The sequence below is a fragment of the Tyto alba genome, unplaced genomic scaffold (genome assembly GCF_018691265.1).
Source record: "Tyto alba isolate M040663 unplaced genomic scaffold, T.alba_DEE_v4.0 Super-Scaffold_33, whole genome shotgun sequence".
NCBI lineage: Eukaryota > Metazoa > Chordata > Aves > Strigiformes > Tytonidae > Tyto > Tyto alba.
Window position 1 is genome coordinate 7,078,475 of NW_024881308.1, and position 27,230 is coordinate 7,105,704.

Sequence of the window (27,230 nt, forward strand, 5' to 3'; positions counted from 1 at the left end):
CTGCCTGATCCACTCCTGTGTGCCCTGCAAACAGACAGCTCTGCAGGGAGCATGTGGGGGTAACTCCAGGGGAGAATGGCCTCAGGGCAACCTGCTGGGGGAAATGACTCTGGACAGGGTCACCCCAGTGCCAAGGCCAAAATAAAGGACTTCGCTCCTAGCAATGAGCCCCACTCCAGGGAGAGCTGCCAGTTGCCGCTGCAAGTCCCCTCTCTTGCCCCCCAGGAGCCCCCCCAGCTCCCACACCCTCGCTGGGTCACTGCAGCACCAGCTCTGTAACAGCAGGCAGCAGGGAAGCTCCGGCTCCCCCAAAATCAGTGACAACATTTCCCACTAGCAGCAGCTGAGTTACAACAACAAGCCACGACAGCAGGGTCAAGGCTGGCATCAGCAAAGATGTGAGCTGGCATTGGCACTGATGAGCAACAGCGCGGAAGTTTGGTTCCCATCACCAAATGCTCCCCAGCCCCACCCTGAGCAACCCAGCCCTGCTTCTGCCTCATCGCACACAAACGTCTGACCCTGAACTTTCAACATCACGAATTTCCAAACCTAGAAGCTAGATGTGATTAAATCCTTCTCTGCAGAAAGCAGTTACAGACAGTAAATAAGCCACTGTGTTAGTGTAGGAGCAGTGTTGCCCAGCTGGTATTTCCCCCGTGGAAATGCACGACCTGCCCCGTGGGCTCTGGCACAGCACCGGGGGCTCACGAGTGGAAGCAAAACCTCGCTCCCCGCTTCCTCCTGCTTGAGAGATGGGAGGGTGGTGCTGGGTGAAAATGAAGGCGACGAGAACCACAATGAGCAGAAGTGGAGCTGGGAGCATGGAGCAGCTCTGAGCAATGAAAATCCCTTAGCAGATAATGAGGCTTGTAAATTAGTCCTGCTTAATAAAAATATGTGAACAAATTAGCTTTGCCTACTGCATAAATCTGTTCAGTGTTTCTCTGCTGCACCATTAAGCAAATTCTGGCAAGGCAGCTTAATCCTCTGGCACGTTATATGACTATAATGGGTAACATTTTCTGTTTTGTCATGCCTCTATCTTGCTGAGGAACACAACCTCGCAGGAGAGCAAAGCAATTTCCAGCAGCTCTGCCTCCCACCGGCCCCCCACCCAGGGAAAGCATCGCAGCCCAGTTCGGCACCAGGGACGACGTGGCTGATGTGCTGCCCAAGCTGTTCCTGCCAAAGCAGGGACCGACAGGGCATCCTCTGCTCCTCAGGGCCTCCCTTCCCATTTCTGTTTCTGGGGTCCTGCTGAACACCCTCAGGGGGGTGAAAAAGCAAGTTACTGCAAGGATTAAGCTCCTTCCAGCCATGCTGGCAGGTCCCCTCTGCTCGCCCCACTCAGGCTGCCCTGGCTCTCACCTCTGCCACACACTTCTTCAGGTTTAACTCCATACCTGTGGTTTCCCCATGACTCTCCTCGCTGGTCCCTCAGGCTAGAAACCTCTCAGAGGTCTTCTTCCTTGAGTCTCCCACTCCAGTGTCATGTTTGCCACAGTGTCCTGAGTTTAGTTTCTCACATGAAAATCTGGGCTCTGGGTTAAGTGGCATAATGGCAAAGAGCGAGCTTTCAATATCCCCTCTTCTGAAAATAGATTAATCACTTAGCTATGTGTGATACAAACCTATATTTGATGACATCAACTCAAGCAACTACTCTTGTGTTAACAAGGGCACTAATTTCTCAGTGATCAAGTACACCAGCCTTCAGCATGCACACATTTTAACATCAGCACAACTTCACCTCCAAAATAACCATAATGGGTAAGAAAGTGACTTTTTCTTTCCTATATTAAAAAAAGCCCTTCTGACACTAACAAGATAACGCTTTACAGAGCAATGTAATGCTTTGCAGCATTTATTACCCTCCTTTCTAAGTAACAAAACTCAGCATCACTATGCTAAAAGCCAGTTTTCCGGCTACCACTCAACCCCCACCTCCTCACCAGCGTTTCACAAAGTGTTCACCTTCCAAATCCAAATTTTTCCCTTGCTGATTTCTAATGGCTATTAAAGAAAAAAAAACATGTGCAAGGGTCACGAGGCTGAGGAGACGGATGGCACATGGGGCAGGATCCATTGCCTCCTAGGGCGGTTGTCCAAACGAGGGCAGGAGAACTGACCCCTAGATGCAGGCGGACAGCAGGGGCTCCACTGCCCGTGGTTCCCTGTCACTGAAACTGCGAAAACTGCTGTGATACTCACCAAAGAACTTTATAAAAATCTCATCTTTAATCTCTTCTGCAAAATGGAAATGGGAGCACATCTCTGCCTCATGAAGGGTTTATGAAGGCTGCAACTCTGGGGGCAGAGGCAGAATGGCAGTACCTTGCACTGATTATTATCCTTTCAAGCAGATGTAATTACATAAGTCAAGGCTTGCCTGATGCCAAATTTTACAGTCAAGAAATGCAAAGTTCCCAGGATTAGTCTTTAGTGGTTAAAATTTAGTGGGAGCTGAAGGAAACTCTAAAGAAGGCAGGGAGAACTGCTCTGGACTGGAGTAAGTTTTTCCTAATAAATATGATTTTTGAGAATGAAAAGGAGTGTTTCAGGAGCTGCCTCACCCACTGCTCAGCTGTCCTGGCTGGGAGCTGGGCAGTGACTCTCTGAAGGATGCAATGGGACACTCGGGGTGGTATTTGGCCCTCTTAGTCCATCTCTGTGGTCTCATCCACTCTGAACATCCATCTGAACCTGGAGGACCCATCTCTAAAACAAAGCCCATCCCCATGCACTTCATCATTTCAGCCTCCTTTACCCTTGACTCAATCTTCTCTGAAGACCCCCTCTCAAAAGGCAAGGAGAGGAACTGGATGTTGGGTGTATGTGGGGTCCTCAAATGCTGCTGGACATAAAAGAAATATATTAAAGGTTAATGCACTTCTCTTGACAAAAAGATAAGGCTTCCCAAGGAAAAACTTTTTTATTTTTTTAAAGATGTGCTTGTTGGAAGGCAACATGGTGCTGGAATGGTTTGCAATCTGAAGGGGCTTCTCTGTTCTCTTCCCAGCTATTTTAACACCTGGATCCAGATAATTTTGGCTACTCAATGGGCACATGAAAATCTTTCTGCTTTCCCCAGACAGAACAGCACAGGGCATTTTCTACAGAAACCTCATGACAAAGTCACCTAGTTGCATGTTGAGGCAGAAGAGTGCTTGCATTAATCATCAGACCAGCAGGGAATTAAGACACTTGGGGAGATGAATGCACCAGGGTTTTGCTGGATAGATGCTTAAAAAAAAAGTAATCCAGACCTACTTTGTTTCAAGCACTTCAGAAGCTGAGAGAATTCAGTGCATCTGGCTGTAGCCTCTTCACTTCTGTAATTTAATCTCATTGAGGTGCATTATGTCATATAATTGCCTTAATGAAGACTCTAATGGGAGAAGGGAGGAAAAGAATAGATGCTTTGAAGAAACGAAGCTGTGAAGTTGGTTTGTTTTTAACCTGGCACTGAGTTATCTTTCCCTCCTCTGACTCTTGCACTTACAGAGGTGTCCAAGCTGTCTTTCTTTCAAAAGTAGCATTTCAAATGCTGCCCCAGCTATGGATTTTTGCATCTTGGATACAACACCACAGTTTATGAGTTGGAAACCACCCAACATGTAAAACTAGCTGTCGGTTCAGGCAAGTCCAGCCCTCCAAGTCCTGCTATTTCCCTGTTTCCTGCAGATTGCTGACTCAAATGTCAAATTTCTGTCTACCACTTTTGAAGTCCTCCAGGATGTTGGCCTAAATTAGAATCATAGAATCATAGGCTCATTTAGGTTGGAAAAGACCCTTAAGATCATCCAAGTCCAACTGTTAACCTAGCACTGCCAAGCCCACCACCAAACCATGTCCCTAAACACCACATCTACACTGCTTTTAAACACCTCCAGGGATGGCAACTCAGCCCACTTCCCTGGGCAGCCTGTTCCAGTGCTTGACAACCCTCCTGGTGAAGAAGTTGTTCCCAATATCCAATCTAAACCTCCCCTGGCACAACCTGAGGCCAAACTTGTTACTTGGGAAAAGAGACCAACACCCAAATTGGCCTTTATTGGCTGGTCTTATCCTCTTCAAAGTAAAATATAAATAAATAAAATAGCTGAAGGACCTCAGAAGAACCATTGTGAAGTGATTTTACAAAGTTGTCACGTGCCGATTTCCACCATCACATATGCCCAGGATGTGCATCTCATGGTCATATTGGTCTTGAATTTATTTCAGTGGGCTGAAATGACACTTTCTTACATGAATAAACTATCTTCTAAAGACTAATACTTATCCAGTCTACCCATGTTTCTGTGCATGAAACCTGAAATAAAAACTCCCTGAAAATGAAATTAATCAAGTCAGATGAGCTTCCTTTCTTGCTACCTGAAGGGATAACTTGAGAAAGAAAGGAAGTGTGCATTTCTTCCAGCATGGATGTGGTAGGGGAGGTAAATAACCTCTTTCCCCACCCCAACTCTCACATATTTCCCAGCTAGCCTTGGCTAATGCTGTGGTTATCATCCAAGTCTCCCACCATTCCCGGAACATCTGACTCCAGACCTTTTAGATTAACAAAAGCAAAACTAAAAAAAAAGAGGAAGTAAATATAGCCCATTTTTCTCAAATTAATGCACTGTGATGTTTTACTTTTTTTTTTTTTTGGGGGGGGGGGGGTGGTGGGGCAGGGGCAAATATTTTTCCCTAAACTCCAAACACTTCTCTGACTCTGGGAAATTAAATGCGTGATCCCACTGCAGAAGCCTGTGCCCAACCACTGCCACAAGTCTCAGGCATCCCCTGTATTTCCAAAAGTACCCTTAGTTTCTCATGCAGTTTTGCATCTCCTTGTGCTTCCTGGACAGCTTCTTGTAGAGGTAAAGCGCTCGTTTCTCCTCCCAACTCTCGAAGAAGGAGCCTGCAATTTTCCTGCAGAGGCGGTGTGCATAGGTTTCCAGGAATACGGTGGCGTAGAGGATGCAGAAGAGCAGCCCCACAACAAGCAGCACAGAGGGGTTGGGAGGTATCGAGGGGCTGATCCTGCAGTGGGCAGAGCTGAAGGTCAGATAATGTTGGTAGCTTCTTTCAAAGTTCTGAAACGGTAATTCTTCATAAGGAAGCCGGAAAAGTTTCAAAAGAAAGGGCAGGATCCCTACTTTAGCCTGAAAAGAAAGAGACTTGAATGTTAAATGGGGTATGAACAAACCAAAATCAACTGGTTACTACAAAAACATCAGCCTGGGGTGTGTAATCACTGTTACAGCTTGTTTGGGTGCATTAAGAGAAGGACACTGAAGTGCATATACACTTCAGGTTGAGCGAGGATAACAGCATGATTTGCAGATGGTGAGTACTTGGCACGGTGAGACCCAGTCCTATTTGTCATCTTTAACTGTTGTTACAGACATCATAACAGGTATTTGCTGTGTGAGATTTACAATAATCCAGACAGCACTATTAGTGGCTGCGTATTTGAATATTAGAGGTTTTTTCTAAGCCCTGACTACTGTAAATTCACTATAAGCAGGTATATGCACCAAGAAGCCCTGGGGCTGGGGAGGGAGGCAGGCTGCATGGCAGAAGAGGAGAGCTAAAAAACTAAACCAGAACTAGTCCAGATAAAGGTTAGTAAAATAGAAACTGGTGAGGTTTGTGAAAAGGATTGCACAGGGTGACAACAAAGTGAGCAGGGCTTTCTCCTTGAAGAACAGCCAGTGCAATAATATGAGCAGACATCCTCACAGTTGAGATGTGTATTCACCGGCTTTCCCCATCCTCTTGTGCTTGCATCCACTCTGCAGCGGGGGGACGGTGCCACAGGGGTGCCCGTTCCTCCACCCTGCCTAGGGGAGGGACGTGGAGATACTGGGATGTCCGACTGCCACGTGCCAGCAGCATCTTTGCAGCATGAGGCACTATTTGCACCTCTTCTCTCTCCCAAGGGGCTGTAATTTGAAACCAGAATATTTGATGCACTGGGAGGAGCCACTGAGATTATGCCTCTACCTCCTCCCTCCTGATCCCTGTTGAGTTGCCTGTCCAGCTGGCTGCTGGGGAGGGAAGTAAGGGTCGTGTAAATAAGGCTACAAAGACGGCAATCCCCACCGCTGCCTCCTGTGACATGATACACAGCGGGGTCCCCGCACAGGACCCCAGCACTTACACTGTATTTGATGTTGAGAGTGACGGGCACGACAGAGAACTGAGCTGCCTTTCTCACCGCAATGTCTGCCACACTGAACGCAAAGTGGTCCATCGCCACAACCACCAGCATCAGCATCAGGGCCACGGTGAGGAGCATGGCTTGCACGAGGCACAGCATCAATTCCTCCCGGGACAACTTCAAGCCTGTTGGTTGAATGAGGTTTTTGGATGAGCCCACCAGCAGATGAGCTGCTTTTCTGTCCACAGCTAAACGCTCCAGCTTCTTGGTGATGTAAAAATTGTCAAAGCGAAGGTTGGTGAGATAATTTTTAAGATACCAAGTGGACTCAAAACAGAGATAGAGCATGGAGAAGCCAGCAACCAGCTTGTTGCCTACTCGCACGGAGTCTTTGACCAGTACCTCAACAGCCAAAAAGTCCTTCCCAATTCTCTCACCAGCAAGGTGCATTTGTTGGTAAATCAAGGAGCTGTTCTTAAGCAATGAAAACTGAAAATGCCCATTCATAGGCCTATAATTATTAATGGAATGAACAGTTTCTTGGATTGCATCCCCAAACTCCCAGGAAGCTGTCTCTAGCAGACCAGTTGAGTTCAAAAGGCTCTCAGAGGAATTCTTGCAGATGCACTTAATAACCTGCAGTATGGTTTTAATGTTGCTTATGATGTTGGGTGTTATGTTAACCACTACTATCATGATGCAGGTTGACAAAAGAAGCTTCCGGCCTTGTTTGGTACCTAACATTGGCATGATCATACTGAAGACACAACGGGCAGGATGCACCAAGAAAAGGGTCAGGAGAAGGAGCAGGCTGAAGGAGACGGCCATTGCAATGGAGAAATGCCAGGAGTACTCCAGGGAAGCAAACATCCAGTTGTAAAAGAGGCCTCCTATCACTGCTGTGATGCAGGAACACTGCAGAAACAAGGTCCACAGCTCTCTGCTGTTTGCTGGGACAGGCTTGGAGTAAACCGACCACAGGTCTGCCATGGTCCTGTACACCTTTGGGAACAGAAAGTCTTCACAGTAGACACGGGTTCTCATCCTGTAAAAAGAACAAGTAGCTGGGTGTCAGCAGAGGAAGTACAGAAGCTAACTAGGGGCCTTCTCAAGATAATCACTCATGGGTCTTTATAATGTCTTTCTCTGAGTGATTCTGGTCTCACTTTTCTCTACTCTGATAACCTGAGTAGCTGGGACTGAGATCTCCCCTGGAAGCATGTAAGTCAGGGAAGTTCAAGACATTTTTTGAAAGATCAGATACCAGGTACAATGTAACTTCTCCTCTAATGCAAGCACAGGAAAGCATTGTATTATTATATAAAAATCATAATAAAGTCATTGAGACGGCAGTGGCTAGTACTGGTTTTAGTGGTTATTTAGAAGGTGCTGGAGGGAGAAAGAGAAATCTCCTGGCTGACGTGGAAATTGTTAGACCAGCTCTGTAATTAAAAGGTGTTCAATGGGCAAGAGGCAGTTGAGTGGAAGTTTCTGATCTCAACAAAAATCAGCAGGTTTAAGGGTGACAAATACAGAACTGATCAGAGAAAAGTTTCACACTGACGCTCCAGTGCCAGAGCAAATCTCCAAGGATAAGAATTTGGCCACTGCAGACAGGAAGAAATGTCCCATAAAGCTATTTAAATGTCTAATGAAAACAAATGTTTGGGAAGAAATATCATTTCTCAGGCCTCACATCTGGAGTGACTCTCCAGAGACCAGAAAACCTGGTGGGGAGAAGGAGCCTCTCTCCAGGATTAAACACATGCAGGCGATCCCCATATTCCCCTGCCTGACAGAAACCTCACTTATCCTTTGAGAGAGAATTTTGACTAGCAAAGGAGGGTTTTCAGTGGAAAAAGGCCATTCAACAGCTATTTAGACAAAGGGAAGGAGAGGGATTAAAGTAGACACTACCTACTGAGCAGCAGAGAGGTTCCCCAGTCTTCTTTGAAAGTTCTCCATGGAGGATCCTGGATGCAGCTGCTGGGAGACACAAGGTAGGAAACCAGTGCAGCTGGCACTAGAGAGCCAGGACTCAAAAAGGAAGAAACAATCAACCAAACAACAAAAAAAAAAAAATCAAAAACAAAACCAAAACCACAAAACAAAAAAACCCACAATGTTTTAAGGTGGTTCAGATCAGCAACACTGGCAGTTCCTGGAGTGAGTGGGCAAACATGGTGTGTGAAGCCCACGAAATAACCCCAGTACAGGACAGAGCTGGTGGGATGCACAGCACTGTCTGGGCTTTACACTTCTGATCTTACTGTTGTAGAGAAGGCTTATTTTCATGACACACAGCTGAAAAAAATGAGTCAATGACATATGGGCTGATGAAGATGGAACAAGCATCACATGGAACACGAGATGTCACCATCCTTCATAGGAAATCAGCTGTCTCATCCCAGCTGACTTCCCTCCCACTGCCCACCAGCAAGCAGAAATGTTGGGGTTTCTCTCAGAAAGAAGGGGAGCTTTTCCTCTTTCAGATATTAGTCATGTCACAAAGGGCATGGTAGGATCCAGCAAACCATGTGCTGATAGTTGTTTATCTTTTCTGGCAGGCTGCTGCTTCCTGCTGAAACCATGAGCTCATGTGCAGGGTACACAAACTGCTTAAAGGCTCATCTCATAGTCCTAGCAGAGGAAGATGAATCTTCAAAGTTGAGCCTTTCCCAATTCCCTATAGACAGCAAATCCACTGCAAAGAAAGCCCTGCCACAGGCAGGATTCCCAAAGTGCTGAGAAGCTCCCAGACATGCGAGCCATGGGTTGGTCCCCATGGGACTAACTCGCCTGACCCTTAGGATGTGCAGGGCACAGAGCTCCAGCCACCAAACCCACTCACTGGGAGATGAGGACCAGCCTGTGGTGTTTGCTCCTCAGTTAAGTTTCCAAAGAAGAGGATTCCCCCTCCTTTGATCAGCTGGCACACAAGAAACCTGTGCCACTGCCGCCTACCCCCTCGCACTGAGCTCGTGGCTTACAGGGGCCTTCCCTGGCTCCCACCAAACCTGCCCCTATGACAGCTGCTTTCACACTAAGCCACTGTTTGTGGGCAAAGGCGAGAGAGCTCACCCAGCTGCCGCTGAGCCCACTCCTTACAGGGGCCCACTGTCCCAAGTCGAGCCAAGCCCTCCTGCCGGGTGGGAACCGCCAGGCCCCCGGGATGTTCTCATGATCCCCAGGGTGGGAGAGGGCGAAGGGCTGGAGGTCAGCCCTATCCCGGCCGTCCCCGGGGATGGAGCACGCGGGGCTCTGCTCTCCGGCGAGTGGTGGGAGAGCAGCACCTTCCCCAGGGGACACGGCCGGGCCGCACGGCAGCGGCAGTCGCTGGAGGATGAGCAATCATGAGCACAAGCGGGCAGAGCAAACCTCTGCCTGCTTCCTCAGCCCTTCCTGCAGGTACCAGACAAGGTCCTTCCTGCTTTTGTTGCTCCGCTGAACAGCTCTGATGAATTGTTAAAGTTTTTCTTTTTCCCACATGGCTGGCAGAGCAAAGGTTTCCTCCTGGTGCCCTGGAGCACAGACACCGAATGAGAAACTCTGACTGGCTCCAGCCGGGAAGAGGCACCAGCCAGGCGGGCAAGAAAGAAAGTGCCATTTGTTTGGAGCATCCATAGCAATTGCTTGTACAGGCCATGAATTAGGTTTTGAATTCAATTTGCAGACTATAAAGGACCACCTCAAAAGGCCCATAGCTGTATTCTGCAAAACTCATCAAGTTCTCCTTAGTCGCTGTTCTAAGATTAAACTTCTTTCTGATCTAACAGATTTCGTCAGCCCCCGGGACCCCATCCAGGCTCAGCAGGTAGCTTTCTGGGCTGAAACAAAAATGTTAGCAATAAGGAACAAAAAAACCCTCAAGTTTGTAACATAACGATGAGAGTTTTCTGAGCCTGCAGCATCAAAGGGGAAGCTGAAGTCTGGGGGGGAGCTGTGCTTGACCAGTAATTCCAGGCAGCACCAAGAAGTGTTTGTATGCAAAGTCAAGCCTAGACTTTCATCTGGCTCAACTCAAAATCGATCCTGCAGGCTGGACTATCCTAAATCTAGGATATCCTCTATTTTATACCTTGAACTGATAACCTCTAAATGAGCTAGAGCCAGCAATGCCTAACTTTTCCTAGGACACAATGAGCAAGCTTGCCTTGCCAAAAAAAGAAAATCAATTAAAAGTGTGTGTGTTTATACAGATACACACAGAACGGTGGGTGAAGGCTGAGGAGCAGGACATGATGGGCAGGACCTCGCAGCTCAGCAAAGCAACTGTGACATCTTGTGGTCACGTTCTGCTAAAGTACCTCAGGGTCTATATTTCAACTCAGAAACTGAAGTTTGTGGGTGGGAGAGTTTTAGGGAAAACTGAGGAAGTTAAGGAGAAATAGGAGGCTGGTAAGCCGGTGTCAAGGATGTGTATGCTGTGTCCCCCCAGGATGCTCTGAGGTGCCTTTTCCCACCTTGTGTCACCAGGGATCTTGTGGCCCAACCCGCAGGTGGTATAAAGGGGCTTTGCCTTCTTGACAAGCTCCAGTCCCTATACAGCTCAAGCTTTAAAATTTTCTAACATCCATGATTTAGACTTTATAGCAATACAATAGGAGACAAAGAAGAGACCCACATGCCTGCAACTAGTTTGCTGTAACTATAAGACAACAGAGGGTTTCATTTGTATCGTAGCCAGGAAGCACAGCCTGGTTTTGCTCTGATTAGGGATGATGACTGAGCTTGTACTCACCAGGACAGAGATCTTAAATCCATTTCTGCTTTGCTAACTGCAGTGCTCACAGAGTGGGTCTCAGGGCAGTCCACACAAGAGCCTCTTGCCAAGACACCTGCAAGTTCAACCTGTAGTGACAGGATAACCCTGCGGTGGTGACGATGACGGGAGGGGGTGCAATGTAAAGGAGCAGCTGTATCACAGGTAGAGCTTGGGGTACATGAACTGTACAGCTTAAGAAAACAACTGGGAAAAGAAGATGAATGAAGGCCTAAAAATAGGATTATTTAAGGCTGAAGATATTTCTCTGTGGCAATATCACCAGCACCTGATCACATTATTCTGCCAATTCAAGAAATTGGAGGTGTGGGAAAGATTAGCCCATTAGTGGTGATTCTTTGCTTGTTAAAAACACATGCAAATAAACAATTTATGGCAATGCAGAACCAGGTCATGTCTTCTTAGGTTTCTACTACAGAAATACAGAAAAGTCCCAGCAATATCCTTTCTGTGACTGATGAAGGGTAAATGTGATAAGGGAACCAAGGCTATCTAACCTGCAATAGCTAAAATTCCCCTATCATGCCGGGCTTTCATTTGTTTTAGGAATCTTTCTCTCCTGAACTTCCAGCATCACTGTTGAATGCAAATTGGCTAAGCAGAGCCCCAGAATCACTCCCCACTGTAAAGACCCATATAGCAGCTTTTCTGTGTGAACATTTTGTAAAGTAACTTGAATGTTTCTGGGATAAAAGATACTACAAAATACTTTCCTACTGTAAATAAACCAGAATTATTTTTCTCCAAGTGTCTCAGGAGAACATGTGCATGTTGGTCCAGGATTGTATGGGGAACATCAAAGGAGTAAAGCAGAGATATTCTGGATGTTGTATTTCAATGCGTGAGTGGCATTTCCTGTTAATTAAAATTCACAAGCAGGCTGCTAATGTGAATGGCTTTTGCGATGGTTGTTGGATTTTTACATTCCTAGAGAAATGATGCATAGATGGGCAAAGTTTCTTTGAAATAACACAGCTGAAGTCATAGAAGGTTAGTACAGCACTTGAAATGCCCTTTCCTGGGAATTTTCATATCTTCACTTACATCACAGACCCTTCAAGAATAATGGGGTTGACTTACCATTAAAAGCTGCTTTTGGCAAATTTTAGTACTAGTAGCAGCAAAAGGAACCAGAAATTATTCATGCAGGCCAGTTTACCCTTGAACGTCAGAAATACTAAATCCTAAAATCTCTGTTTGAAAAAAAAAAAAAAAAAAAAAAAAGATGCTAGACCAGTCCTGCTCTCACAGATGCCTTAAACCAGATCCTATGGTGAGCCCTGGGAAACGCAGAGGCTGCTGATAGAGGTCGCAGAAGCCAAATCTTTGACTAAACTAGAGGTTTAGAATCTGGATGCTCCTCACACCTTTCCCAGGTCTGCCAATGCCCCTTTGTGTGACTTTGGGTAGGTCACTGGTCCCCTCTCTGCCTCAGTTTCCTATATCAGCACAGAGATAATAAACCTTCCCTGGCTGCATTTGTGAAATACCTTCTGATAACTGGACAGACAGTGCCACAGACTTGCCAGGATGCTGGGAGTGACTTTTGGAGATTTCTATACAAACGTTGTGGTCTCAGTTCTGCTTTCATGCCCAGGTAAAACCATCCTCCTGGTTTCAAGTAGGATGCACCATGCCAGAGCTGAGACCATAAGTAAACCCTGTGACCCCTGTGCCTGCAGTGGAGCTGGGCGCGATGTTACACTTTGAGCCTTGAAATTAGGTGATCCAAAGGCCCTCGCTGCCCGTACGCCAGGCTGCAGGGACAGTGGCAGCTCTGTTCCAGTGACCGCTCTGATCCCCTGCAGCAGCAGCTCTGGCGGTGGGAGGGCAGTGGGACACAGGGCTCCTTCCTGCAGCACCCGGCTGCGCAGGGTACAGCCCGTTCCCTGGCCCTGGGACAGCCGTGCCGTGCTGTGCATGGGACCGCCAGCTGGGAAAGGGAACAGCAGGGAGCAATCTTCCTGTCCCCATTCAGCCCATCTTCGCTAAGGCATGACGAGGAGCCCCCGTGCAGAACCAAGGTGCCCATGCCCAGCACGCAGCCAGCACAGAGCTGTCCTGGGGAAGCAGGACAGCGATACGGGGTATCCGCAGCAAAAGTGGCTGCCGGGGTGGCACCTCTCTAGCACAGCAGCCCTGAGATGCTGGGCTAGGAGCCTTCCCAGTCTCGTTGCTCCTCTGCTTAACAGGGCTCCGTTTTGCTCAGACAACAAGGCAGACCTCACTGCCCTTCTGCTCATCCTGGGGCACCACTGCCCAAATCAGGGGGTGAAACCAGCGGAGGGGAAGGCTTGGGTTTTGCTTATCTCCTCTCAATCTACAGAGCAAACAGGACAATGTGACATGCTAACAAATGTGCTTTATTGTATGTTTTCCACAATCATTAAGGATTTTGTTGAACTGAAAGATTTTGTTGAACATTAAGGATTTTTTTTGAACTTGACCGATCAAAGTTCCACATTCAACTGGTTTTGGTGGTTTTGGTTCAACTCTCACGAGTCCCCACCTGCCATGCAACTCCAGGGTCATGCCCCGCAGCAGTCACTGTGGCTGGTGAGCATCGCCCTGCCAGCTCTCCCACCTGGCCCTGGGATTTACCAGCCACACGGGAGCAAGGGGATGAGATGGATCCCTACCCCAGGCCAGTCCACCTTGCTAGTGCCACAGTTCCCATCATCAGAGAAATCTGTCCCAGCACAGGGATCCAGTCACTCACCTTCCCTAAACCAAGAATCATATCCTTCATCTTTCAATCCATCTATTTCAATAAGTGGTCTTTTAAATTAAATATTTTAGATTCTTACAGAAAATAATAAAAAAAAATCAGGTAAAATGGTGATTAAAATCACAGTCAATTTGCAATGCTTTCATTGAAAGTACCCAAGCAATCTGATTTAAAAAGATGTTAAGAATCAAAACCTATTTTTCAGAAATGTCAGTAATATTACAATGCAACTTGCCCACTGACCTGTGACTCAGCGGGTCACTCATGAGTGAGTCAACCTCATAAACCTAAGACTGGCCACATTTACCAACGGTGAAACACCACCGACGTCCAAAGTTACGTCAGAAATTAATTTGGTCCCAAACCCTCATCTGTGTACTCAGTGCAAAGAACCAGGCAGCAATTACTGTCCCAGGTTTTCAAAACACTTAATGTGTTTGGAAACAAACTGCTGCCTTCCTCTTACCAAAGCTTGGAGTAATGCACCAAGTCCCAGCAACACATCTCCTGAATCACCCCTTCACAAACCTGAAGAAATAGTCTTCATCCTCCATGAGAGAATTACTCATGAGATAGTAATGAGACCCCATCCTTCACATCTTGCTAGAAGCACCTGGCCACGCCGCCTTCCCCCGGCCAGATTCTGATACACTCACTCACATTGGGTTGGCCATAAATAATCCAGTTGCCTCCATCCTGTTCGCAGGGTTACTCTCCAAAACGAGGTAGGGTATCAGAAGCTAGAGCAGCAAAGCTCACTAGCTTTCAGGGGGGAGAGGCATCTACGTGAAGATGCTTAACACTTACAGGGTTGTCCAGTTAACAACCACCTATGACAGACGGACTCTGGGAACGTCTGACTGGTACCTGGGGAAAGATCTTCAGAGAAAATAATAAATGGATATTGTGACACTGACCAGTATTTCTAAAAATAAAATTAAACCAGAGGGTCCCACACAGTGTGAGCAGCCACGTGACTTTCCTCCTGTGCGTACTCTGACGATTCCAGTGCCCAAGTCCTAAGTGAGTGAGTCCTTCCCCGGGGGTGGCTTTGTTCATATTTTATTTAGTGCACTTAAAGTGACATTTTCTACAGCTGTCAAGAGTGAAGTGGCATTCTGTGAATGGATGTTGGCCCATGCAGGGAAGGTCCCCAGCTGGAAGATGCTCTTGGCCCACGTGTTCATAGCCAAGCTAAGAAGCAGAACTCCCATAAGATTCATGAGCAACCCAGTTCTTGCCTACAAAAGAAATACACAGACAACTGTTGAGTTTAGACTGGACATCTACAGCATGTGAAGCATGAAGCTATTTGAATATAAACATTATAAAAATGGAAAGCTTAATTGCTGTTAATATTAACAACATCTTAAGCGGGCTTTCTTAACCCACAAAGGCCATTCTGCAGATGCTTACCAAGCTTTGATCCATCAAAAAAACTAACATCTGTTTAGCCTCAGGAATGTGAGCAGGAACTGGGACTAAGCCTAATTTTACTCATAAGCTTTGTTTCCCTGAGCTGGGGAACTTTTCCCGCATCCAGAAACCTATGAAAGTTGAGTTGCTGACACTAGCAGCAACAGGAGCAGGGTCTGGGAGATGCTGAGCACATTCAATACCATCTTTGTCACCATTTGGAGCCACGGTGGCTCCAAATTTCACAGGGCCAGACTTCACACAGGCTCTTTCCATATCCTTGTGCCTTCAAACACTGCTGAGAACAGTATCAGACTTCTGTCTCTTCACTTTACTTTATATTGAACTAGTAACAATCCAGAAAATTGATTTCTTTAAACACTCCACTCAGGTTTATTGCTTTCAGCATATTCTGTACCTAAAAGAACTTACCATATCCTTGACCATCAAGTGTCCAGAAGAAAACGCAATTGAATTAGGAGGTGTTGAGACTGGCAGCATGAACGCATAAGAGCATCCTATAGTTCCTGGTATCATTAAATAGAGGGGATTTACTTTCAGACGAATGGCCTTGAAAAAGAGAAAGGAACAGAAATTGTACCTTGGGGATGAGGAGACATAGGCAGATATATCAAACAATGCAAATAGCTAGTGCACCATGAAGAGCCCTATCCCACACTCTGGTAAATAATCACTTATCTCGCCAACAACATCTGAAGGATTATTATCCTTCAATGCCCACGTTATGCTACAGCACTTGCTTTGTTGCTCCCAAGGATTCCAAAGCGTCTGAAACCCAGGAGCAGGAGAACCGTGTGATGCCTGTCCCAGCACAGACACAACACAGACCTGCTCATCCAAGGGGCAGGGTGAGGAGGGGAGCAGAGCAGCAGCTGGTCTTGCCATGGGACTACCTTACCAGCTCTGCCAAGACAGGCAGAAAGATGATAATAGTGGCTGTGTTGCTGGCAAACTCCGTGAATAAGGCAATGACGATCGTGATGAGGATGACAGCCACAGGTGGTGGTACACCCTCCAAGGGATGCAGGCGGCCTCCTATCCAGACAGACAAACCAGACTCCTGCAGAAGGGGAGAGCAAACAAGCTGGAGAGCAGAGCTCCTGTGTCCTTACAGGTGAATGGGTCCTCTCCTAGAACTGTAAATTACAGATGACCTTCACCAACCCACATAAACTCCTATGTGCAGTGTCCTCAGGGACAGCAAGCAGTTTGAAAAGAGTTGAAAGATCTCTTAACCTCCTTAGTTATCTGCTGCACACCACTGTCACTTGGAGTTGAGAAACAAGTCCTTCAAATGCTGAGACTCCACAGATGCAAATTGCCCAGAGCCAAATGAGAACCCCGAGTGACACCCCGATAAAATCCAACTCTACTGGGCAGGATGATTGCAACATGGCATCTGCAGCAGGCCTCACCTCACAGCCCTTTGCCATGGCAAAGCCTCCTCCAAGCAGCAAGATGATGTTCCAGGGCACTGTCTCTTGGGCCTTCTTCCAAGTCAACAAGGGCTGTGTCTCAGTGTTTGGTGCTAGATGAAGAGAAAATTCCCATGTCAAACACCCACCCAAAGAGGACCACGTCAGTCATCATCTGACAGAATGATATCATGAGCCTGACATCAGTGCTGAAGCTCACTAACCATGAGTTGATGATAAAATACACATACAGAGTCTCTTAAGCTAGACATTAAAAGATCTTTTAGCTTATTATCAGATCTTAAAAAAAAAAAAAAAAAGGAAAATAAAAGAAATTCTAGCACTAAAAGTTTTCTTTGAGGCTTTCTTGAGGGAAAGTCTAACATCAGTTTAATTTTCTCTCTGTAACAGTCATAAACATTGTCTCCAACAAATGGAAGTCCATGGAAGGAGAAATTTTTCTACCATTTTAATTATGAAGATGTTATTAATTTTCCACTTGCTGTTCAACAGCCAGTGAGTTTTATAGCAGAGAGCTCATATCCCCTAAAGGCCATCTCTTAATACATGTTGAAGTGAGCTTTGTCATATGGAAGGACGCACTAATGGGACTGTGATTTTCTGCTGAACAAGGGCACACATTTTATCCAGAGGAGGCCTGATTCTGCATGACTGAAAGCAGCTGTTATTTTATTCCCATAGACCTCAGGTGATGCTGCACCATCTACCAAGGGTCTTCATCAGCTGCATCTCCACATTAAGACTATCTCTTATTCCAAGTGGCTTATGAATTAAAATTTTTATCTCATCATTACTCAAGAGGACAGACCCAAGACCTGCAAAGACTCCTGGTACCAAAACCTGATGGAGAGTTTGGGCTTCAGGAGGTTACATTCTAAATCATTCTAGGAACTGAGGAAGGGCCCCTGTTTCTGAATATGGACAACTTGCCCAGCTTTGCTCTCTCAGAGGTTCATGCTCCCCTGTTGAGGGACAGGAGCTGTTTGGGAGTCAGCAACCAAACCTGTTTCACAATCAGGTCTGCTATGGTAAACACCACCAATTTCAGCTCATTTCAACCCACCATGGCATCATCTCTGACAGCTATGTGAGCAACTGAGTCATTCCTGCAACCAGCAGCAGGGCAGTGACTGCTAAACCTTTCCTGGCACTTCAGAAAAAAATCCTCTGCAGGAACAAATTGCACCTTCAAGCCACGTGGCTCCAGACGGCCAGTGCAGCTGCTGTGGGCTGGTGCAGGTCCAAGGGAGGATAGTCTTGGCTTGTGCTCCATGCCTGCCTTGCCAGAGCACGAGCAAGAGCAGAGTCCCTGCCCGGAGGGGTCTCCTACTCACCTTTCAAGTCAAACCACCACCTGAAGGAAGGTTTTTGTGAAGGGAAGAAGAACAGTATAATCACAATGGTGATGCCCGTAACCGCATCTGAGATAAACCTGTCCAAAAGCAGCAGAAATACGTGTAAGAAGCACAAGCCTGTAGAATTACAAAGTTTATGAGAACAGGGATTTATCAAAGAAGATTACAAGTTTCCATCAGGTTTGAACAAGGCTCGTTGTTCACAGTTCTTTTTAATTCCCTGTTGAGCTACATTTCAACGATCGGCTGTGAACCCCCTAGAAAAGCTGCCCTACAAATGTAAAAACCAAGATCTAATGCTCACCACACTGATGCTCTGGCTGTTCTGATTGCAGAGTCATGGTCAGTCCATGAGGGGCTGCGAGGACAAGTTTCCTCAGCTCATTGCAGGTTGGGAGACAGAGCCTAGAGCATCTTATTTATATCAGCTCTTTGCAAAACGCTCAGACTCTATGGTGAAGGGCAGGTTCCATCCAGTAAAGAGCTTAAGCATGTGTTTGATTGTAAGGAGCTATTAACTGATGAGGAAAAAGTCCATAACTACTTTGTTGTATTAAGGAATCATTTATTAAGCTAGGGCTTTATTTAAAAAAAATGATGGTCTCTTCTGTTAAGAAATCACAGTACCCTCTCTGAGCCTGAGCATTCCCCAACTGCTATATCTGTTTGTCTTCCAAAGTTATGGATGTCACAGGGGAGACAAACTTGCCAAACAGACAGGATAGCACTCAGGGTCAGCTCCTGCCATCTCTCTTCAGTCTCCAGACCTCCAGTGAAATCAATTAATTCAGTATTTCACTGTAAATGTACCTATAAGCAGTGTTCCCAACATTAAAACCCTAGGGATGGCCTCAGATAGACACATGCCAACTTCCCATCAGGCTCTGTGTACCTCCTCCAAGAGACAGAAACAATAAAGTTGGCTCTGCTACTTGAAGCTCAGTTTATTCCAGGAAACCTGAGTAATAGTGTTAAGCAATACAGTCAGAAGCCCAGGAATCTCAATGACTTGGAAATTTTATTGAAAAATGTGACAGTGGAATGAAAATAAAATCTTACCCTGGTGCAAACAAGCTTGCCCAACCTGGAATGAATTTGGGATCCCTGGAGAAAAGCATGATTGCAAACATGCAGAAGAAAAAGAAAATTGCTTGTTCTGCAAACCTAAAATTAAAAGAAATGCAGTTAAAAGATCGATGTGCTAGAAGAGTGGATCCAAGATACAACAAGTATTGAGCTCAAGTTGCTGCAGCTTGAGTGAGAAGTTAGGCTGGTTTTCTGAAAATAACTACAGTGAAACATTGGAATAGATTGTAAATCTGTTTTCAAATATTGATATTTGCCAGCAATTCTCTCTTATTGGAAGACATTAAGGGCTTCAGGAATGCCCAGATATCACAACAGGGATAAGCAAGGTTGACTCTCTGGCCGTGGCAGAGAAGAAGGGCCAAGCAGCATCTCATGGTCATGTCTCTTACTGTTGCCCTCTGGGAAGTCCCTAAGGCACGGTCAGCTAGGGATGGTTTCACTCCAGTACAAGTGATGTAAAAAGATGGATGAGATTCAAATCATATATGAGACAGCAGGAACAAACTTCTTCAAGTATGCCTCAGATACATGACAAACAGCAGGGTAAATAGCACTATCATTCACTAAGTATCTGGTAGAGTCAAGATTTAACCAAGAAAATGCCTCAAAACACTGTTTAAAATCTCTCTGAGCACAAGGAAGGGCATTTAAACCACGGGGAAGAGGCCACTTGCACTGATTTTAAGTTATGGGTTTGCTAATCAAATTGGTAGAGCACAGCTTAATGGACTTTCTCACTCCTAGACCTCAAAGTGGGACTTTGATTCTTTCAGAGACATTTTGCAGGCTGCTCGATAATGTACTGAATGGAACAAGTAAACCAATTTCTTTCATTTGCAGCACAGGCACAGACAATTGTCTTTGAAGAACCACTCCATTTTCCACACAACAGCAATAATTATAATGTCGATAGCACGACACAAACATCACTGAGTCTTCACAGCATTTCCGTGAGTATGAAAATATTATTTTACAGATGGAAAAACACTGACCATTTAAGGGTAATACCTACAGTTTCAAAAACCTTCACTATCCCTTGTTGCCCAGAATATTGGTGGCTGGTTGAACATACCTAGGGTTTGATTCCTAGAGATACTCAACCTTTGCTGCTTCCTCTTTTTCAGCATTTCTCATAAGTCTAAAACTCATGTTTCCTTCTGCTGGTTCCTTTTTCCAAAACAGGATCACCATCATTTCAATCTGCACCAGGCTTTTTTTCAGAAGACAAGATCTTTGAGAAACTACAATACGAAGCTAAAAGTCTCTTGTTCTTTCTTCACCTAACTAATGGAGTTGAATGAGACATTCAGAAAAAATAATGTATTACATGACATGGATGTGACTTCTTTCCATATACTTTCTTTGAGCAGCTATTAAGATTTCTTAAAGTATATCCACAATCCATATGATTCCTATCTGTCATGATTCACCAGCCTTCTCAGCAAATGCTTCCTTCTTTGCAGATCAAGTATGCACAAATGTTCAAAATTCAGCCTGTGTTGGTTAGTACATAATGCACACAGGATTGTTTTTGTCCCTGGAGTAAAAAAATTGCAAACAGTAATTAAAGAACCCAGATGAATTCACTCTATAATATGAACTTTGTTCTTGAGATTTGCATACAAGCTGCTATTTGCAATTATTCATGTTAGTGAAGGTGAAGAAGCTGGAGCATGCAAAAAGCAAACTTCAGCAGGTTACAAACACACTGTGTGCAAACATAGATTTAATTTTCTTCTAAGAAACTCCTCCACTCTCAAGACAGGACATTTCCAAACCCACTTGACTTCTTTTTCATTTCAGTCCCAACTTTATGACTCACTTTGTTGGACCCAGTTTCTGATAATCCTCCTTTATCACTTCTCTGGCTCGGGCTTCTGCATCCACTCTTAAATTTGACTTTTTTGTTCTCCAGCCCCTGCCAAGAAACACGGTTACATTTTCACATGCCTTTAACATAACTGACATATAGTAAATGCTACATTTTCAACTGCAGCACATGTATGTCTCTGTGTACTTCTCCAGTGCCTGCTCTGCAAGTTTCAAAGGGCTGCACATCTCCGGCAGCTCAGTCTACATTATCTTCAGATTATGAAGACTAATGATTATGGTCTCTGGTGTAGATAAAGGCAATTAGGCCCTATTTTATATATCCTTTCTCTATGCCTTCATACAAAGGAGACCCTGCAGAGGTTGGGAAGTTTCCTCTCATTTATATTCTGAACTGCTTCCTCCAGCATATGCTGTGACTGCCAAAAGGAAGTCCCAACACTGCAGGATTTCCTCATCCCTAGCAATCACCTACTTGGGCAGAACAACTAGGAAGAGAGTGACACAGAAAATTAATCTGTCCCTTTATTTCTCAAGTCATTTGCAATTTCCTGGGTGATCCCAGGATGCTGCTGAGGACCAACAAAAATGTGAGGAATTTCTAACTGGCTGGGAATGTTAATGTGGTCCTGGCTAAGCCTCTTAGCCTGGCCGAGCTGACTGCACACACTGCTCCTCTGTAGCATGTGCATGCAAATGATATAGTCCTATCTTGCACTGCATCTCCCATCACCTCCCATGATGCTGAACCTGGTTTCTAACCTTGCCTGTGGTCTTGATTAAACCTACAGACCCAGCCTTGAATCAGATACATCCATCTGGCCCCATCATTGCTGCACTTCCTTAATTCATTATTTCAAAGGGATATCCCAGCTGGATCTTCTATACGGATGAAGAGTTGATCACTCAGAAGTTCCTGAACCTCAAATAGCTACATCTGACCCTTCCATTTCTTATTTTTGGGGGGTGTTATTAACAGCAGCTTCAGCTCAGCTCAGTCAGCCCATAAGCCTTTTAATGTTTCTTGGATTCAAGCAAAGCTGACCTGCAACTGGAACGATGTCCACCTGCCCATGCTGTGCTGCAGACACTGAGGACTTGCCCACACAGGAACTCCAATCACTATCCCCGAGCCGTTACAGTCAAAGCAACCCAACAGACTCCTTGGCTGTACTTGTGCAGCTTTGCAATGTCTCTTCCAAGGCACCTCGCCACTGGGGAATACTGGTATCTGTGCTGGCCCAGCTATCCCAATAAAGCCGGGCTTTGTGCTGACAGAGACAAGCCAAACAAAACAGAAAGCATCACGTTCTCTGAGCACAAGAGCAGTTTTGCATTTCGCCAGGGGCTTTGGCCAGCACAGCTACCTCTTCCCTCACCTGATCGGCCAGGGCTGTGCCGGCAGGACGCCGGGGCCGTGCCCCAACCCTCACCACCGGGCACGGGAACTCGGGCCCCGCGCCGCACCAGCCCCAGGCGCATGAGGCAGAGCGGGGCAGGCCCGGGCAGCTGCGACCCGCAGAGCATCCCACAGCAGCACGCAGGGCCTCCCGTGAAGCCCCATGAGCAATTTAAGGACTGACATTTGGCGTTTTCTGGACTGAAACTTTCCCATTGATTTTTTCCTGTCTCTGAGACAATGTAAATATTTGGACACCTGTTCTCTTTCCCTCCCCCTCCCTCTTTTATTTGCATTTTTAACTCAAAATAACAATTAAAGACTTTTCTAAATATTAGAAATTCTGTATGGTCCCTGGAGGAAGCAGGACTGTGAGTTTGTTACTATCACATGCGAGATTGTGCAGAGGGGAAAAGGGCTCCAAATGACCCAACATGGCAATGCTGCAACCATTTTAAGCAGTGTACACTAGTGGTTGCATGTATCTGGCAAAGATTTACTGAAAAAACATGTTATTCTCAGTTACAGATTAACACGTTGTTGTAAAATTAAGCCCTGTTGTGAAGTAATCTGTCCCAAACCCAAGTTTCTGGGAACAAATCCTGGCTCTTTTATGCCCTAGGAGATTTTTGCTACTAATTCCAAAGTTTGATCTTGCTTTCCCTTCCGTCAATGAAAATCTGCCACTGACCTTCACAGGCCCAGGTCAGGCAGTAAAGCAATCTTTAAAAATTGTACATTTAACTGAATGAATATATAATACGTACTCTGCATCTGTATGTATTTCAGTTAGATAAAGTACATGTAACTATGAGATATCTTTAAAACCTTCCTGTTGCGTATCAGCTTCTTAAAAATACATGAGTTGTTATAGCATGAGCATCCTGAAGTTAGTTGTGAAACCCCCTGCATTGTCCAGGAAATGATCCTGGGTGGTATCAGTAGATTTAATATGAGAATCGTGATGAACATGTATTTCACTATGGTGGTATAACCAGACTATGTATATGTATAGTGAATATAAACATACCTCAGATTAATTCCTCCGTACAGGATGGAGATCCATAGCCATCCCAGGAGAAGAAAAATCAGCATTAAAGGAAATGCAAACATAAACCAAGAACCAAAGTTCACCACATCACATTCTGGAAAATAACTAAGCAAATGGGAAAAATCAAGTTAATGCAAGAAGGAAAACAACCCTTCAATTAAAGGGTAAAGAAACATCTGAAAAGAGTGGCAAAATATCACACAAACTTGCCCATGTGCATTTAAAAACTATTCTCTGTGTGCATTAGAAGTTATCTGGGCTCCAGGAGATTTGGGGAGCGTTGTGTTGGGACAACCTCCCCTGGCCACCCTGCCACTCACAGCTCACCCAGCCCAGCTGTGCAAGCCTGCAAAGAAAGATCTGAAAATCTCTCTCCAGATGGGTTGGTGCTCTCATACAGTGATATTCCCGAACACCCAGGATTAAATCCTGCTACAATAACTGATGGAGAGTCTGAACATGAGCCTCATAGGGAGCTTGCAGCTCCCTATGAGGCTCATACTACTTGTAGAGGCCAGCAAAGAAATACCTGTGGGCACTTAGAATGGCACATATCTCTGTTCCTATGTACATAGCAGCCATCTACTATAACTAAGAAGACAGACCAGAAGTAGTGGGTTCCTTATTTTCCTTTCTACCATACAGCAGTAGATATAACTGTTCACAAAACACTACATGGCCTGTTTGATCAAAACAGTTACCAAATTAATTGTAGTATGTAGTCAAGTCCCATTAAATTCAATGGGATTAACAGCATCAATAAGGTGAAGCACATATGCACTGGCTTGGCTGACAGCCCAGCTGGCTGTGCTGGAAACCTGCTTATTACAGATAAGGCAGATGCAACCACTCTCTGCTTTCATCTGCTCACAAAGTTTCCCAAAAATGTTCTGGAAGGGTATAAATTTTCCAAACTAGTTCTTGAGACAGAAGGGAATTTCCTACAGGGATGGAGAATACGTCTGTTTTCCAGGACTGACAGGGCTCTCCAGGATAGTCTCCCATACCTCTTCAGCTGTCCCAGGAGGATGAGGTTTGGCGCAGTTCCTGTCAGTGTTGCTGTACCTCCAATGCTGGCTGCATATGGGATTGAGATGAGGAAACCTTTCCATATATTTGTTTTGTATTCCTCCTCCTTCTTTAAGTCTGAGAGACCATCACTGGAAATCTCCTTCTCCTCCGTCAGATCTTTGCTTTAAAATAGTCCAAAAGAGAATCCGGTGAAAGCCCTGGTTTAAATACAGTGCAACCACTTCAGAGCCTTGACAGAAGGAAAATTCCCCGTTTTTAGAAATCCAAGCTAACACTGTCCTCAAGGACACCTAAGCAGCTCAGAGCAGCAGAAGGGTCTGCTTGGTGAACTGCCACGCAGAACCAGCAGCCTTGCAGAGGGTAGAGCACCCTCAGCACCCGTCCGTAGGAGCTGAGAGTGCACATGCCTTGCCCAGCCCCTCGGCAACTTGAAACACTTAGCATAAAGTCCACAGGACTGCTAAAAAAAAAAAAAAAAATAAAAAAAAAAATGATAGCACTGAGAGGAAAGAAACATCTGTTCCTGAAAAGACACTTCCTTCCCATCGTTGTTATCAAAGCAGGACCATCACCAGTGTGTAGACCCTGGTGGGTTTTACATGTTTGATGTTCCTGAGAAAAGCAAGGCACAATTCCCCAGCAGGAGAAAACCTCTGGCTACCTTTTCAGAGTGGTTGGAAAATCTCTGCAATAATTTGAACATGCAGAGCAATACTGGACACACAGAGGAGGGTTTCTGTCATCAGGCTGCTAGTGATTGGGATGTCTGGTATAATCAAAACATTTCAGTGATTGAATTTCAAATTCCTAAAATTTGGTCTAGCCCAGGGGATAATTCTCTCTCAACTCTCTAATACAAACTTTATAGTTAACTTACTCCTCAGTACTTGCCAGAAACTGCATCTCAGTTGGTACAGTGTAAAGTTTATTCTGCTGTAAAGATGCTGAAAAAGAAAGATTAGGACTTTAAAACAGTTCAAAGCATCTAGAAAATTCTCCTTGAACCAAACAGAGGAACGGAGGAAACAACTGCCATTTACAGAGGAGGGCCTGTGCAAATGAAGGGTGAGCTCATGCCACGAGGACAGGGTCGGGAGTGCACAGTGGGGATGAACGAGCCCATCTCCTCCTGCCACCACTCCAGTCCCACCAGAGCACCCAGCTTCTCCAACACCCAGAGCTTGGTCCTTTTACTACTGCCACTGGTTTGACCCTGGGATCCTCTGTCATGACCAGGAGTTTCAGGTTGTCCCTTATCAAGGTCATGGGTTTCGGGTGGGGTTTTTTGGGTGGTAACCATCGCTCATTCTTAGGAACAAAAATTGTAGGGCCTGATGTATCTGTAAGGCACATTCCCCAAGGTACAGCAGGAGCACTCCCTGCCGTGGAGCTCTGTCCCCAAGGGATGAGAATTTTACCCCCTGCAGACACCTAGAGCAAAGTCACTATAAAGCTGTAATTATCTCCTTAAAGATGAGAGTGGGGCACATTTGGGGATTAGGCTTCATACCAGGTCCTCTGAAGTCCACCTGACAACAAGGACCATTCCCAAGCCCATCAACCCCTCCATAAATGACAGACCCTGCAGGCTGAGAGACTGGTCCCCAACACAAGTTTAAGGCCATACTGGGGGGGACTCTATTGCATACCCAATTCTCAGGTACCCTCCTGCATATTTCACACAGGCACTGCCTCACTGTCCTCCTTATCACCACACAGGGAACACGAGGAGAACTTAGGAGCACTTGAGGAAAGGGTATATTTTGACCAGAACAACCACTGTAGTGTTATCCTTGGCAGTAAACTGGGAAATGTACACCACTCTACCACACATATACATATGGGAGAAGTCAAAAGACAGAAATGCAATACAATCAGTCTTTTTTACCAAATTTCACACTAAGGCTTGTGGCATTTGTAGTTCTGGCTCCCGGCTTGACTTCCTGTGGTTGGGGGTAGAGACGTGCCATTAAACCCCATTTTCCACAGCCCTCCTCAGGATTGGAGAACTTGAGAGTTTTACCCACCTTCAGACCAGGTGGCCCTTCCCCGTCATCGCTGGCTCTGCTTCCTTTCCTAGGGCTCTTTGTATGTTTTTGGGTCCAGAGGCCTCTGTCCCTGCACCTCCCTGGGGTCTGCAGACCACTGTGCACAGAGTCCATTTCCTGCCACCGCCACCCCATCAGTCCCCAGATTTCCTTGCACCCCTCCTCAGTCCAAACCACGATCCTCTTCTACCCTTACATGCACTGGAGACCAAAAGCAGTGCATGGAGAGGGGCTAGTGGTCAAAGTCTCTGGACTCACTCATGTGTGCGCTGAAGACACGAAGCTCATTCCAGCTCAGTGAACCAAGGAGTTTTGCAAAGTCATGTTTTACACATTGCTAATTTACTGAATTGGAGTTAATTGGCTTGGATGCACGCATGCTGAGCTTTCATCCCAATGATGACATGATAGAGGGATGTAATTATAAGGACAAACATTAACCCACAGCTGACTGTTGATCCCCCAACACTTAGCCCAAGGCCTCTTACCACTGACCTCCCACTCAAGTCTAATGCTGGCTCTGCAAAGAGACATATTTCATTCCATCACTTAACATTTTTCAAATTTTTCCCTGCTAAACCCAAACTCCCACCCCATCTTGCCAGGACCATCTCTGAGTTACCACCTAAGGAAGGTTTGCAAAAGGCAACCATGAAAAGGAAAGCAAGAGTTGTTACAAAGCAGACTATTCCTATGAAACTGGTAAAAAGAAGTTGAAAATTGTTACAGGTCTGTAAGTCAAAAGGGGCAAAAGAACCCTGAGGTAGGACCTCGCTGTACACACCTCTCACAGAGCAGTATGAGAAGGATTCAGTGGCCATTTCACCCAAATACTTTGTAAACCTTAGAGGCAGAAAGGCTTGTCCCAGATAAGTTTGGCTTTAATGA

The 27,230-nt window shown here is 45.7% G+C and overlaps 2 protein-coding genes across 2 annotated transcripts in view; both read right to left on the minus strand.

The window, feature by feature from the left end:
• Positions 1 to 4,721: 4,721 nt before the first annotated feature.
• On the minus strand, positions 4,722 to 7,326 carry LOC104360575 (osteoclast stimulatory transmembrane protein). Its single transcript, XM_033003642.2, has 2 exons — positions 6,155 to 7,326; positions 4,722 to 5,153 (listed from the first exon to the last, which is right to left on the minus strand). Exons 1-2 carry the CDS (start codon positions 7,196 to 7,198, stop codon positions 4,812 to 4,814), a joined length of 1,386 nt encoding a protein of 461 aa, XP_032859533.2. The 5' UTR covers positions 7,199 to 7,326; the 3' UTR covers positions 4,722 to 4,811.
• A 5,956-nt stretch (positions 7,327 to 13,282) lies between these two features.
• SLC13A3 (solute carrier family 13 member 3) overlaps positions 13,283 to 27,230 on the minus strand; it is a 28,077-nt gene continuing 14,129 nt past the window's right edge. Inside the window, exons 4-13 of the mRNA XM_033003602.2 lie at positions 25,172 to 25,238; positions 24,270 to 24,455; positions 23,242 to 23,367; positions 20,805 to 20,900; positions 18,953 to 19,057; positions 17,873 to 17,970; positions 16,518 to 16,630; positions 16,001 to 16,162; positions 15,514 to 15,651; positions 13,283 to 14,906 (exon numbers count right to left, since the gene is read on the minus strand). Coding sequence (XP_032859493.2) covers positions 14,721 to 14,906; positions 15,514 to 15,651; positions 16,001 to 16,162; positions 16,518 to 16,630; positions 17,873 to 17,970; positions 18,953 to 19,057; positions 20,805 to 20,900; positions 23,242 to 23,367; positions 24,270 to 24,455; positions 25,172 to 25,238 — 1,277 coding nt within the window. The 3' untranslated portion in view covers positions 13,283 to 14,720. The remainder of the gene's footprint in view (positions 14,907 to 15,513; positions 15,652 to 16,000; positions 16,163 to 16,517; positions 16,631 to 17,872; positions 17,971 to 18,952; positions 19,058 to 20,804; positions 20,901 to 23,241; positions 23,368 to 24,269; positions 24,456 to 25,171; positions 25,239 to 27,230) is intronic.